The sequence below is a fragment of the Meles meles genome, chromosome 11 (assembly GCF_922984935.1).
Source record: "Meles meles chromosome 11, mMelMel3.1 paternal haplotype, whole genome shotgun sequence".
Taxonomy (NCBI): domain Eukaryota; kingdom Metazoa; phylum Chordata; class Mammalia; order Carnivora; family Mustelidae; genus Meles; species Meles meles.
Genome location: NC_060076.1, coordinates 34,892,032 through 34,906,484, shown reverse-complemented (window position 1 = coordinate 34,906,484; position 14,453 = coordinate 34,892,032). Strand labels below are relative to the sequence as shown.

At 45.5% G+C, this 14,453-nt stretch overlaps 1 protein-coding gene across 4 annotated transcripts in view; it reads left to right on the top strand.

Annotated features, from left to right (window-relative positions):
• The first annotated feature begins 241 nt into the window (after positions 1 to 241).
• POLR1E (RNA polymerase I subunit E) overlaps positions 242 to 14,453 on the top strand; it is a 29,013-nt gene continuing 14,801 nt past the window's right edge. The window contains exons 1-5 of one of the 4 annotated variants that reach the window (XM_046023970.1): positions 242 to 327; positions 10,575 to 10,899; positions 11,009 to 11,148; positions 11,711 to 11,814; positions 12,981 to 13,057. In XM_046023970.1, coding sequence (XP_045879926.1) covers positions 11,073 to 11,148; positions 11,711 to 11,814; positions 12,981 to 13,057 — 257 coding nt within the window. In that variant the 5' untranslated portion in view covers positions 242 to 327; positions 10,575 to 10,899; positions 11,009 to 11,072. Of the gene's footprint in view, positions 328 to 10,574; positions 10,907 to 11,008; positions 11,149 to 11,710; positions 11,815 to 12,980; positions 13,058 to 14,453 lie in introns of all 4 variants that reach the window. The other 3 variants (XM_046023968.1, XM_046023969.1, XM_046023971.1) reach the window with 3 other exon arrangements.

Sequence of the window (14,453 nt, the reverse complement as noted above, 5' to 3'; positions counted from 1 at the left end):
GCTCCATTCCTCCGCCCCCCAGCCGAGCTACAGCCAATGAGAAGGGGCGGGGGCGGGGCCCGGGGCAGAAGGGCAGCCAGCAGGCGCGCGGACTCCGGAGGAATTTACTCGGCCCCCGGAACGCCGACCAATCGACGGCCCCAGGAGCTCGCTGTGTTTACTACCGACCGAATCCGTGAGCGCTGTGACCAATCACCATTTGCCTTACAACACGTAAAACTGTTATCAAACGCCTTTTAAGGCGGGATTTATCACTAAGCGGCTCTAGGTTTGGACTGTAGAAAAGAGACCGTGGGCTGCAGCCAATCGAGAGCCGTTATGGTTGAGGTAAGCGGGTTTTCCGCCTCATTGTGCCAATCGCAGTCGCGGCTGCCTGCGTTCTGCCCGAGCCGCGAGGCTAGGCCGCCGGGGAGTGTGTCCCACCATTGGCTGAACCTGAAGGATTTCCCCACCCTCGCGGCGGCTGGCCGCTCCGTGACCGCCCGCTCGCTCCCCGAAGCCCACAGCCGCAGCGGGCCGGGGCTCGAGTCCCTCCCATCTCGTAGGCTTTGGGAAAAATAAAATCCCGAGACGCTGTGTGGTTGAATTAGACCAAAATCCAGGCTAAAATCGCTGACCCCAAAATACGGTCTGTCTGCCAGCACTTGGGTGCGATCCCGCCCTACGTCCGGTCCCAGCGGCGGCGTCTCCCACCGCGGGTGCCGGAGGCGTCCGGCGGGGGTCCCTTCGCTGCGCAGTCGGTGCTGCAGGTGGGATCCGCCTGCCGGCTCCAGAACCGACGTGCAAGGCTCGCGCGGACTTACGCGGGACGCTGTCAGAAGAGAGCCGGCTCTGGGGTGGCTCCCGAGCTCCCCGGCAAGCCCGGATGCAGAGCCCGAGCAGCGTCCCGGGGCCGCCGGGCCCTGGGCGGGGAGGAAGCCCTCCTTCCTCTGTGAAGAGAGAAGCAAGCCCGTGAGGGCCCTTCCGGCGGGAGCTGTGCGTGGCTCGGGAGACAAAGGCAGGCTGGCGATCGCCGCTGGGTTCTTTTCGGGGTGGGGCGGGGGTAGGGGGAGACTTTAAAAATGGAACACCCCATTTCTTCAGAACTTAATACCTACCTAAGTACCATTATGGCTGATCCATCCATTCGGGCGTTATAGGTTGGAAAAGTTGCCCTTTGGATTTATTTCCTTAAGGCCTCAATGAAGTCTGATGGTAAATTCTGTTAAGATTGCCTGACGTTTTAGGGGCACCTGGGTGGCTCAGTGGATTAAGCCACTGCCTTCGGCTCAGGTCATGATCTCAGGGTCCTGGGATCGAGCCCCACGTCAGGCTCTCTGCTCCGCAGGGAGCCTGCTTCCTCCTCTCTCTCTGCCTGCCTCTCTGCCTAGTTGTGATTTCTCTCTGTTAAATAAAAAAAAAAAAAAAAAAAAAGATTGCCTGACGTTTTAGAGTCCCCACACGTATTTTACTGCAGATTGGGCAGTAAAATTATATGTAGGAATTCTGACAATAACCTAGGCCATGTGAGAGGTCCTTTCATATACAGGATCCTTACAAAAATGCTGTGAGCTAGGTACCTCGGATTTACAAACTGGGAAAAATTAAAAAGATCTATGTATTTATAACTTAGGAAAGTGTGAAAATGCCCCTGCTATGTTGTTGGTGGGAGTATCATTGATGCTCTTATTGAAGATTGGTAGTATCTCTCAAGATTTAAAATGTGCGTTCATTCCCTTTTAGCTAGCAATTCCTTCTAGAAATGTATTCTGAAATATACAAATGTGGAAATATATACAAGAGGCTTTTGATCACAGCTGTTGGTAGAAGAAAAAAAAACAATCTGAGTGTGCATCTACAGAGGATTACAGAAAATTGATCTGTACATATTATTGCTCCTTCATCTCTAATGATCCCAATACATATAAAACAAAATTAATAAAAACCTGCCTGTGGAGGTACACATAAAAGTTTGTAAAGATACCGTTAAGTATCAAGGATTCAATCAAACTATTCATAGTAGTTACCTCAGTGAAGGAGGAGGTGATAAGGAAATGTTTGTTTAATTTTGAGTCCTTATATACTTCTGTATTAATTTAATTTTTTAAAGATTTATTTATTTATTTATTTAGAATCACACAGAGAGAATGAGAGAGCACAAGCAGGGAGAGCTGCAGAGGGAGAGGGAGAAGCAGGCTCCCTGCTGAGCAGGGAGCAGGACTTGATTCCAGGACCCCTAGATCAAGACCTGAGCCCAAGGCTGATATTACCCATGGGCCCTGATTTAATTTTTTTTTTAAGTGGGGTCTGTGGTGGGCTTGAACTCACAAGCCTGAGATCAAGACCTGAGCTGAAATCAAGAGTCAGATGCTTAACTGACTGAGCCACCCAGGCCCCCCTGTATTAATTTAATTTTTATAATAATCTTTATTATTTTAATAGTATTTATGAAAACCAGGGATTTCAGGTTGTTCTGGTTTTTAAATCATTGACAATATTCTTTTTAAATTAAGATATAATTTTTTCATTGGAAGTATCTATAAGATTCTTTTTGAAAGTAGACACTTGATTCTGAGACTCATAAGGGAAGACTCATAAGGGAAGATTTGCCATGAAAATTCTGGAAAAAATTTATAAGACAGCTATAGGCCTAACAATTACAAATATATTTCATAATACTTTACTGTATAAGAAAAAAAAAAAAGGAACTTGGAGAGAGGATTCTTAGAAGATGACAGGAAAGGAAGCATCAAGAATCTGTTTCCTCACCCGGACAGTAATTGCACGCAGAATCTGTCTGATGTAACTATTTTGGAACTCTGGAATCTATTGAAGGCAACCTCTAGGGGAAGGCTTGGATGATAAATTGCAGTCAATTTTGGTCAGTTTTGGCTCTTAGCACAGCAGAAGCTACCCATCCCTCACCCCTCGGTCACATGTCAGGCACTGTGCACTGGTTCCTGGAGACCCTTGCATCAGCTTGTGGGAACTAAGATGGGAAAAGAGGACTCTGTCCTCCAAATATTTGGGATCACTGATTGCTGCTTTTGATACAGAGGTGCAGAAGAAGAGACAGGCACCCGTTGTTGTACCATAACCCCCCTCCATCATTGTTGCAAGCCTTTTCCCCTCCAGCTGGAGCAACTTCCAGGGTATTTGAAGCAAAAACTGACAGAACTGGAGGGAGAAACAGTTCTGCAATAATAGTTAAAGATTACAGTATCCCTTTCTCAATAATTGATAGGACAGTGAGACAGAAGTAAGGAAATAGAAGACTTAACACAATTTACCAACCACGTCTAATAGACACGTCCAGAACACTCTACCCAACAAACACACACACACACACATTCTTCTCAAGTGCACCTGGGACATTTTCCGGGATAGAACGTTTGTTAGGCTACAAGTTAAGTCTCAGTAGATTTTATTATTATTTTTAAAGATTTTTTTATCCGAGATAGAGCGAGAGCACCAGAGAGAGATAACCTAGATGAAATGGACAAATTCCTAGAAATACAAAACCTGCCAAGACTAAATCACAACGAAATAGAAAAGTCCAGGGGCACCTGGGTGGCTCAGAGGGTTAAGCCTCTGCCTTCAGCTCCGGTCATGATCCCAGGGTCCTGGGATTGAGCCCTTCATTGGGCTTCCTGCTCAGCGGGGAGCCTGTTTCCCCCTCTCTGCCTGCCTTTCTGCTTACTTGTGATCTCCCTCTCTCTGTGGCAGATAAATAAGTAAAATTATTATCTTTTATATATATATATATTTTTTTTTAAAGATTTTATTTATTTATTTGACAGAGAGAGAGAGATCACAAGTAGACAGCAAGGCAGGCAGAGAGAGAGGGGGCAAGCAGGCTCCCCGCTGAGCAGAGAGCCTGATGCAGGACTCGATCCCAGGACCCTGAAATCATGACCCAAGCCGAAGGCAGAGGCCCAACCAACCCACTGAGCCACCCAGGCGCCCAATAAGTAAAATCTTTTAAAAAAGAAAAAGAAATAGAAAAGTCTGAGTAGACCTATAACTAGTGCGATGCCTTTGTGGCTCTATCTGTTCAGGTCATGATCCCAGGGTTCTGGGATTGAGACCCACTTTGGGGTTCCTGCGGGGAGCCTACTTCTCCCTCTCCTGCCTGCCGCTGCCTCTGCTTGTGCTCTTTCTCTCTGTCCAATAAATAAATAAAGTCTTTAAAAAAATTAACTCAAAATTGATCTAAGACTTAAATATAAGACCTAAAACTACCAATAGAAAAACATAGGAATAGGACAAAAGCTTCATGACATTGGATTTCGGCAACAATATTTTGGATATAACTCCGGGGGCCCAGACCACAAAACAAAAATATAGACAATTGATATTAATGAAAAATTTTAAAATGTGGTGCACTGAACACTCTATCAACAGAATATGCAGGCAACCCACAGAATGGGAGAAAATATTTTTTTTTAATTTTTTTTTTAAGATTTTATTTATTTATTTATTTGACAGAGAGATCACAAGTAGATGAAGAGGCAGGCAGAGAGAGAGAGAGAGAGAGAGGGAAGCAGGCTCCCTGCTGAGCAGAGAGCCTGACGCGGGACTCGATCCCAGAACCCTGAGATCATGACCTGAGCCGAAGGCAGCGGCTTAACCCACTGAGCCACCCAGGTGCCCCAAGGGAGAAAATATTTTGCAAGTAATATCTGATAAAGGACTAATGTCTGGAATACAGAGAAGTAAAACTCAACAACCCTAAAACAAAAAACACAATTCAAAAGTGGGCAAAAGACTTCAATAGACATTTCTCCAAAGAAGATACACAAATGGCCAATAAGCACATGAAAAGATGCTCAACATCTCTGCTTATTAGAGAAATGCAAAACAACGCTATGAGATAACACCTCATACCCATACCCGTTGGCTGCTGTCCAAAAAATAAAAAATAATATGTGAGGATGTGGAGAAACTGGAACCCTTGCACCCTACTGGTAAGGAGGTAAATTGCTGCAGCCAGTATGGAAAACAGTAGTGCAGTTCTTGGAAAATTAAAAATAGAATTACCGTATGTTCCAGCAATTCTGCTTCTGGATATATACCCCAAAGAACTGAAAACTGTCTTACAGAGATATTTGTACACCCATGTTCATAGCAGCAGTATTCATAATAGCTAAATCATGAGAGGAACCCAGTGGATGAATAGATAAGCAAAATGTGGTATACACATGCAATAGAATATTATTCGGCTTTGAAAAGGAAGGAAATTCTGACTTGTGCTACAACATGGATGAACCTGGAGAACATTATGCTAAGCGAAATTAAACAATTACAAGAAGACAAATACTGGGGGCGCCTGGGTGGCTCAGTGGGTTGAGCCTCTGCTTTCGGCTCAGGTCATGGTCTCAGGGTCCTGGGATCGAGCCCCACATCGGGCTCTCTGCTCAGCAGGGAGCCTGCTTCCCTCTCTCTCTTTCTGCCTGCCTCTCTGCCTACTTGTGATCTCTCTCTCTCTCTGTCAAATAAATAAATAAAAATCTTTGAAAAAAAAGATAAATATTGTATGATTGATTCCACTTATATGGGGTAATTAGAATGGTCAAAATCATAGAAATGAAAAGGTAGAATGGTGTTTGCCAGGATTTGGGAGGAAGGTCAATTGGAGAATTACTGTTTAATGGGTATAGAGTTTCAGTTTTTCAAGATGAAAAGAGCTATGGAGATGGATGGTGGTGATGGTTGCACACCGTAATGACTGTTTAATACCACTGAACTGTGCACTTAGAAATGTTTATGATGGGGGCGCCTGGGTGGCTCAGTGAGTTAAAGCCTCTGCCTTCGGCTCAGGTCATGATCCCAGGATCCTGGGATCTAGCCCCGCATCAGGCTCTCTGCTCAGCAGGGAGCCTGCTTCCCTTCCTCTCTCTCTGGCTGCCTCTCTGCCTACCTGTGATCTCTGTCTGTCAAATAAATAAATAAAATCTTTAAAAAAAAAAGAAAAAAAGAGAAATGTTTATGATGGCAGCGCCTGGATGGCTCAGTCTGTTAAGTGTCTGACTTCAGCTCAGGTCATGATATCAGGGCCCTGGGGTGAATCCCCACATGGGTCTCCCCACTCAGTGGGGAGTCTGTTTCTCCCTCTCTTTGCCCTTCCCCCAGCTCATGCTCTCTCTCTCTCTCAAATAAATAAAATCTTTTTTTAGAAAGATTTTAAATCTTTTGGGGGTGATCATATTAATGATTTTAAATTATATTAATGATATTTAAATATAATTTAAATGTGATTTATATTATGAATATATTTATAAATATATATTTATAGTGATTATATTAATGATTTTTTGAGTGATTATAGAAATGATTTTAAATATATTAAAGCTAGAGTGGTTATATTAATGGCAGCTAAAGTGGATTCTAGGACAAGATATAAGAGATAAAGCAGGACAATTCAAATGATAAAAGGGTTAATTTGGGGCGCCTGGGTGGCTCAGTTGTTAAGCATCTGCCTTTGGCTCAGGTCATGATCCCAGGGTCCTGGGATCAAGCCCTGCATCCGGCTCCCTGCTCAGCAAGAAACCTGCTTCTTCCTCTCCCACTTCCCCTGCTTGTGTTCCCTCTCTCACTGTGTCTCTCTGTCAAATAAATAAAATCTTTAAAAAAAGGGGGGGGGGTTTAATTCATCAGAAAGAGATAACAAGAATGAATATGATACTAGGAACAAAGCTTCATAAGAAAGGCAATAAAACTGATAGAACTAAAAAGAGAAGTTCCAAAGACTTTTAATAGCACCCACCCTTGAGTGTACTTTTCTTTCCATTTTTGTGTTCCTCCTAGGTAATTAAGTCCTAAGGGCAAGAATGGTGTATTTTCATTATCATCTCCCAAAGTGCCTTGATGAAGATTTTAAAAGATCTAAAAAAATGATTGGAGGAAAATTTAACAGTGTATATTAAGGATTTTTTTTTAATTTTTGTCTTAATTATTTATAGCTTAAAGAACAAAATGAAGAAGGCAATATTTTACATTTACTAAAACATTTACTATTTCTGATGTTCTTAATTTGTTTTCATTTCTTTCTTTTTTTTTTAAGGTTTTTCTTTAAATTCCAGTATTGTTAACATACAGTGTTATATTAGTTTCAGGTGTACGATGTAGTGATTCAATACCTTCACATGACACCCACTGCTCATCATCACAAGAACAGTCTTTTTTTTTATTTATTTATTTATTTATTTATTTATTTATTTATTTATTTATTTGATAGAGATTGCAACTAGTCAGAGAGGCAGGCAGGGAGAGAGAGGAGGAAGCAGGCTCCCTGCTGAGCAGAGAGCCCGATGTGGGGCTCGATCCCAGGACCCTGGGATCATGACCTGAGCCGAAGGCACAGGCTTTAACCCACTGAGCCACCCAGGCACCCCTCACAAGAACAGTCTTAAAGGATTTTTTTTTAACGCCCATGCTCTAGTATCTATTAATGTAAATCCTAGGACTCCATCCAAAGGAAAACCTCCAAAAAAAGCAAGACACTTATGCTTAAAAAGCTCAGCACCTGGAGAGAACACAGTAAGTCGGCGACAAGCGTTTTCAGGTCCTCTGTAGCCATATCCTGAACGGCCAGCAGGTGGAGATATCACCCAAGGAAAAGACTGCCTCTCACCACCACCGCACCCAGCCCCGGGCCTCATTCATTTACTTACTCTCTAAACATTGGTTCCCCCTCCTGAAAAATGAAGCTAAGAGAGAACTCCAGAAGTCTCTGAATTTCCAGACTAAGCTTATAAACAAACATTTTATGGTAAATGTCATCTGTGATTATCCCTGATTCTAATTTAGAAGGGGCTTTTTTTTAAAAAATATTTTATTTATTTGACAGAGAGAAATCACAACTAGGCAGAGAGGCAGGCAGAGAGAGAGGAGGAAGCAGGCTCCCTGCGGAGCAGAGAGCCCGATGCGGGGCTCGATCCCAGGACCCTGGGATCATGACCTGAGCTGAAGGCAGAGGCTTTAACCCACTGAGCCACCCAGGCGCCCCTAGAAGGGGCTTTTATAGTTTTTCACATTTTGGTCACTGCCAGAGTAGGGCTCCCTCTGCCCTGCCTCATCTCAGTTATATACACATGCACTTATACATATATGGTGTACACGTGTTTTGAATCATTTCTAAATAATTAAACAACATAGGGCCATACTATAGTCTCCTTCCCAGTCACCCTGCCATTAACACTTTGCTTCCCCAAATAGAGTTGCTGTCACTTTGAGTTCTTAACTGTAATTCTAGGAGTCTTTGCTCTCAGTCCATGGGTGCTTTCTTCATTCTTCCACCTAGCCATAAAAGCAGCCAATTCTGAGGACTTTCACAGACTTCATCTGACTGGTAAAGATATGCCTTAGAGGGAAATAGTCTTTTACAACAGTGCACACTAATCACCCAGAAATCTTGTTAAGTGCAGATTCTGACTCAGAAGATCTGGTAGGGCTGGAGATTCTGCACTGCTCATGAGTTCCCAGATAACATTGCTGCTGCTGGCCCAGGAGCCACACTTTGAGTAGCAGGGCTATACATATGTTCCTATATCAGGAGGGGTCAGGACACCTCTCAACTACAGTGGATTCCTTATATGTCACCCTTTAACTTTGACTTAACTGTTAATGTTTTCATTCCACCAATCAACATTTACAGAGAATCTACTCTGTGTAAACCCAATGCCGGTTAATTTTAAGCACCATTAGTAAGCAAGCATCCTGGAGCTCCAGTCCCAAGGTTCCTATAATTAGTGATGATTCAGATTCATTCCTTGCCCTGTCACTCATTCATTCAACATTTATTGAGGATCTACTTATGTACCAGGCACTGCTCCAGGAGCTGGAGATGCAGAAATAAAGAAAACCATAAATCAGGGTGCCTGGGTGGCACAGTTTGTTGGGTATCTGATTCTTGGTTTTGGCTCAGGTTGTGATCTCAGTGTCCTGATCTCAGGCTCATGGGATGGAGCCCCATGTCTGGCTCTGTGCTCAGTACAGATTTTACTTGAGATTCTCTCTCCCTCTCCCTGCCCCTCTCCCTTGTGTGCTCTCTCTTTCTCTCTCAAATAAATAAATAAATCTTTTTTAAAAAACCATAAATCAGTTTATTGCTTAACTCCAAACTTGTTAATTGTTAACTTCAAGTAAGTCTGTCTCCAGTAGGGGAGACAGGTAAATAATTAGGCAATTAAGCTTTCCCACCTCCCTCTTTTTCCTTTTCTGGGACAACTCAATCCAAAAGCCATTAAGTGTGTCAAGCAAAGAAGCTTTCCACTCAGAGAAATAGGGGAGTCTGCAGTGATCGAGAGCAGGGATGGTGGAGCCCAAGCAAGACGAGCAGGTTATCCATGTGGAAAGTGTGGCCTGGTACAAACTGTCTGAGCCCAAGAGAGTGAGAAGGGCATCTGGGCAGGGGGACAGCCTGGTGAGGGTTGTCAGAGTCTGAGCAGAGTAAGGAGGGGAGCATCTGTGATGGTCAGTTTCATGTGTCAACTTGACTGGCTTCTAGGTGCCAGATTAAACATTATTTCTGTGTGTGTTTATGATGGTATTCTAATTAGCATTTAATTTAGTTAGTGGACTCAATAAAGTAGACTGCTCTCAGCAATGTAGGTGAGGATCATCCAATCCCTTGAGGTCCTGAATAGACAAAAGGTGGAGAAAGGAGTTTTCCCACAGATGTTGGTTTTTTTAAATACCATTCCCTGGGCCACCTGGGTGGCTCAGTGGGTTAAGCCTCTGTCTTCGGCTCAGGTCATGATTTCGGGGTGCTGGGATCGAGCCCTGCATCAGGCTCTCTGCTCAGCAGGGAGCCTGCTTCCTCCTCTTTGTCTGCTGCTCTGCCTACTTATGATCTCTCTCTCTGTCAAATAAATAAATAAAATCTTTTAAAAAACACACACACACACACACACACACACACAAAAACACTACCTACAAAAAGAAACCAGAACTCCTTGGAGAAATGGGTGATTCAAGGATTGGGGCAGAGAAACTCCAAGACCAGTGGAAATATCTTGTGCCAGAAAGTAAGGACATGTTTGAAAAAATGATGTGGACATGTTAAAAGTACCCAGAAGCCAACTTAATGGGGTTCCCACTGGCTCAATCTGATAAAACTTGAACTTGAAAATAAATGATAATAGCAGATTCTAATCTATTGAATAAAATGGGAATCTACAAGTCTAGACGGTTATAAAAGTTGGTAGTGTGATGAACAGGATATTTATCTAGTTTTGAAGTATCTGCCCACAAAATAAGGGCCAGTACAAAGGGAAAAGAGTAACTTTACAGCTGAGGAAACTGTAAGTGGTGTTAAGTGGTCAGAGTTACTATACCCAATAATGGGACAAATCGAAATTGTGGGCCACCTAATAGGATACAATGAGCATCATATCTGTGATAGTCCTGCCAAAGACGCATAACCTGAAATTAGTCACTTGAAAACATTAGACAAATCCAGACTGAGGAACATTCTACAAAACAACGGGCCTACAATCTTTGAAATTTAAAACTTATAGTCAGTAAGGAATTGTTCTGGGTTGAAGGAAACTGAGGAGCGATGACAACTAGACGCATCCTGTGTTTTGGAACAGGTTCTATCTGCTGTAAAAACTATTGGGACAACTGGTGACGACATTTGTTGAGTCCTGAAAGAAGGCGATGTGGGTAGCAGAGATGAAACGACCTGAGTTCTTGTCCTTCAAAAATATCCTCCTTTGAGTCCACGTTCTAAGGTCCTGCTTTGGCCTTCTGCTCTCCTAACCGTCCTGGTGCCACACAACCCTTTCTGCGCAGGCGAGCTGGCGAGCTGCGGTGTATCAGAGAGGCGGGAGAGGAGAGAACTCGGGGCCCCACCGCCTCTCCCTGCGGAGGGGCGGGGCGAAGAGTGGGCGGAGATGGCACGCCTCCCTGCTCGGGGTAAGAGGTAAAAAGGGCGGTGTCGGGTGGGGCGGGGCCACACCGACTCCGCACGCGCGGGGCGGGGCTGGTGAGGCCACGCCTCTTCCGCCTCGCTGTTCTGCCACAGCGCGTGGAAGGCTGACGGGCCCCGGCTAGGCTCTATCCAAACTCTCGGAGTCGGGAGTGGCGAGATGGCGGCTGAGGTGTTGCCGAGTGCGAGGTGGTTGTACTGTGGGGAGCCCGACGAGAGCCAGAGAGCAGTACTGGGTAAAGACTGTGGAGCCGGAGCAGAGTTCCCCAGAACTCCCTGCCTTTCAGTCTGGGCGCCTCTACAGGCCTCCTGCCCCTGTCGGGCCCCTTTCCCAGCTGGGCCAAGATCCCCTCCAGTCTCCTCCACTCCTCGGGACTTGGCCAGGGCTCCTTTGTCATCCCACCAGCTTTCTGCCACCACCTCCCAGCTGGATGAGGATATCCCAGGCACCCTCTTCCCCTGGGCTGTACCAGTCCTCCCGTCACTCCCTCACACCTGCCCAGCTTCCTTCTCCACCAGGCAGAGATTTCCCTGTCTCTAGGTCTGGGCTAGGCCTTAGCTCCATTCCCCTAGTTATTTCCTTCCGTCGCAGCCCTTTGGCAGCACTGGCCTCACCTCCCCATCTCGCCTTCCCAGCTGAACCAGGACCTCCTTCAGCCCCCCTTTAGGTCAGGACCTGGACTTCCTTACCATTCCCATTCCTTCAGTCACTCCCTCCCAGTAAACAGTCCAGCTCCTCCCCACCATATACCGTGGGTCCTTCTACTCTCATCTCATTCTTGGACTGCAATCTTACAGTCCAGTTCTCCAATGGGAAGTTGCAGAATCCAGGCAACATGCGTTTTACTTTGTACAAGAGCAGTGACTCCACAAACCCCAGAAAGAAGAGTCAGCGCATTCTGGTAAGTGCTGCAGTAGCCAGCTGTCTCCCCTGGGCTGGTCTTGGCCCAGAGGCCCCTGGGTGTGGGTGGATGCAGGAGGGAGGGAGAGGAGAGATGGAGGGATAGCAAATGAGCCTCTGAAGAACTCCTGTGAGTCCCCAGCGGATTGGGCTATGGGACAGGTTCCATTCAGTTACGTACTTTTGGTGAAGTGGTGGCCTTTCCTTAATTTGTTCGTTCAGCAAGCTTTAATTGAGCCCCCACTGTGGCCCGGTGCTGTAAGGTGCAGGGGGAACCGCTGAATCACACCTGGCGGCACTCCAGGGGAGCTCCTACTCTAGAGCAGGGTTTCTCAGCCTCAGTACTATTGACCTCCTGACCGAGATAATTCTCTGTTGTGGGCCAGACTGGTGCCTCACAGGATGTTCAGCACCTCTTCTTTGTGACACCTAGAATGTCACACGTTCCCAGATGCCCCCCAAGGGGATTTGCTGGGTTCAGAATGGCTGCTTTAGAGAGGTGAGAACTGGTTTTGAGCTCAGTAACTCATACAAGCAGACAAGCCAAGAGCTGAGGGAGGGAGAGTGAGCTCGGAGAAGTCTCCGCTTTCCAGAAGGCCTTCCTGGGGGAGGGCGCGGCAGAGCTGAGCTCTGAAGGATGGAGGATGGTTTGACAGCTGAGGTTTTGCAGTCCAAGTGAAGAGAGTAGCAAGGATAAACACAGGGAAGCAGGAAAGCTTGGCTGTGATTGAGGTGTGAATCTCCAGTTGGCGTAGTGCAGCCATCGAGGATGGGAGCAGTCATGGGAGAGATGAGCAAAGAAGTTCAGGAAGGGCTTGGACTTTGGGTCCAGGATGTAGCTGACAGAACCGTTTCATTGCATACCTCTAAGTGCTGGGAGCTGAGGACCTCTCTCCTAAGGCCTGAGGTGCAGCTCCCCCAAGAACTGTTCAGACCAGCTGGAAGCCAGCATTATCTGGGGCTTCCCTTTCAAAAGTCCTCTTGCCTTTCTCCCAGAGATGCCCCAGATTCACTTGGGTAGTGGGGCTGGATCATCTCCCAGAGGCTCTCTAGTTCTAATCCACTTCGGTTTGGATTCTAAAGCTTTTGCAAATGTGGGAAGAGGGGACAAGATGCATAATATGTTTCAACATTGGTTCTAGTGGTGCTTTTCCCCTTTTCATTTAGGCTGCTGAAACAGACAGACTGTCCTACGTAGGAAACAATTTTGGGACTGGAGCTCTCAAGTGCAACACTCTGTGCAGGTAGGGGAAGGGATGGAAGAAGGGGAGCAGAGTGTTGGTGAGCCTGGCACTGCTGGTTTTGGTCTTTATTTTAGGTGCAGTGGGAAATCTGGAGAGGTTTACCATGTCCCCGTGTTCCCAACATCAGGGGCCCTCACACCAGCATGCGGACATGCCTGAAAAGAAAAAATGAGTTACATTTGTAGGATTTCCTAAAACCTCAATTATTTGTAGTTTTCTTTAAGATAATTTTTTAGGGGGCACCTGGGTGGCTCAGTGGGTTGGGCCTCTGCCTTCAGCTCAGGTCATGATCTCAGGGTCCTGGGATCGAGCCCCACATCGGGCTCTCTGCTCAGCAGGGAGCCTGCTTCCTACCCCCCTCTCTGCTTGCCCCTCTGCCTACTTGTAATCTCTCTGTCAAATAAATAAAATCTTTAAAAAAAAAAAGATAATTTTTTAGGGGTGCCTGGCTGGCTCAGTCATGAAGCATGCACCTCTTGATCTCAGGGCTGTGAGTTTGAGTCCCACATTGGGAGCAGAGATTACTTTTTTTTAAGATTTTATTTTTGTATTTGATAGAGATCACAAGTAGGCAGAGAGGCAGGCAGAGAGAGAGAGACGAGGATACAGGCTCCCCACTGAGCATAGAGCCCGATGCAGGGCTCTATCCCAGTACCCTGGGATCACGACCCGAGCCGAAGGCAGAGGCTTTAACCCACTGAGCCACCCAGGCGCCCCGGGAGCAGAGATTACTTAAAAAAATTCTAAATAATAAACATTTTAATTGAGATATAATATAGCATGACATTAGTCTCAGGTGTACAACATAACCATTAGTTACTCATATATGTTGCAAAATGGTCATCACAATAAGCAATTATCCATTACCACACAGACTATTTTTTCTTATGATGAGAACTTTTAGATTTATTGTCTTAGCAACTTTCACATATATAATATTCTAAACTTTCACATATATAATATTGTTCATTTATAGATAATAAATATATAATATAATATTGTTAAATACAGTATTGTTAATTACATCCCCTTATTTATTTTGTAACTGAAAGTACCTTTTGATCACCTTCATTACTTTGCAATATTCTTTATAACTGTTTGGTTCCCAAAAGGCGGCCTAAGTAATAGGCCAAAGCTTGCCAGAAGTTTCGGCTGGAACTAACAAGAAAAGGATCTGGTAGTGTCAAAGGCTCCAGGGTTTCTATACAGCTCTGCCACTGATCACCTGCTTTGGGCAACTCTGCCTTCCCTAAGCCCCAGGCTCCCCATCGGTGCAGTGATGATTGTCCACCCGAGCAGCTTGTGACTGTCAGGCACTGGTGTAATGCAGACAGTGTCCCTCTGATAGTACCCAGCAGTGAACCACAAAACAGGCCCTTTCAAAGCACCCATGGAA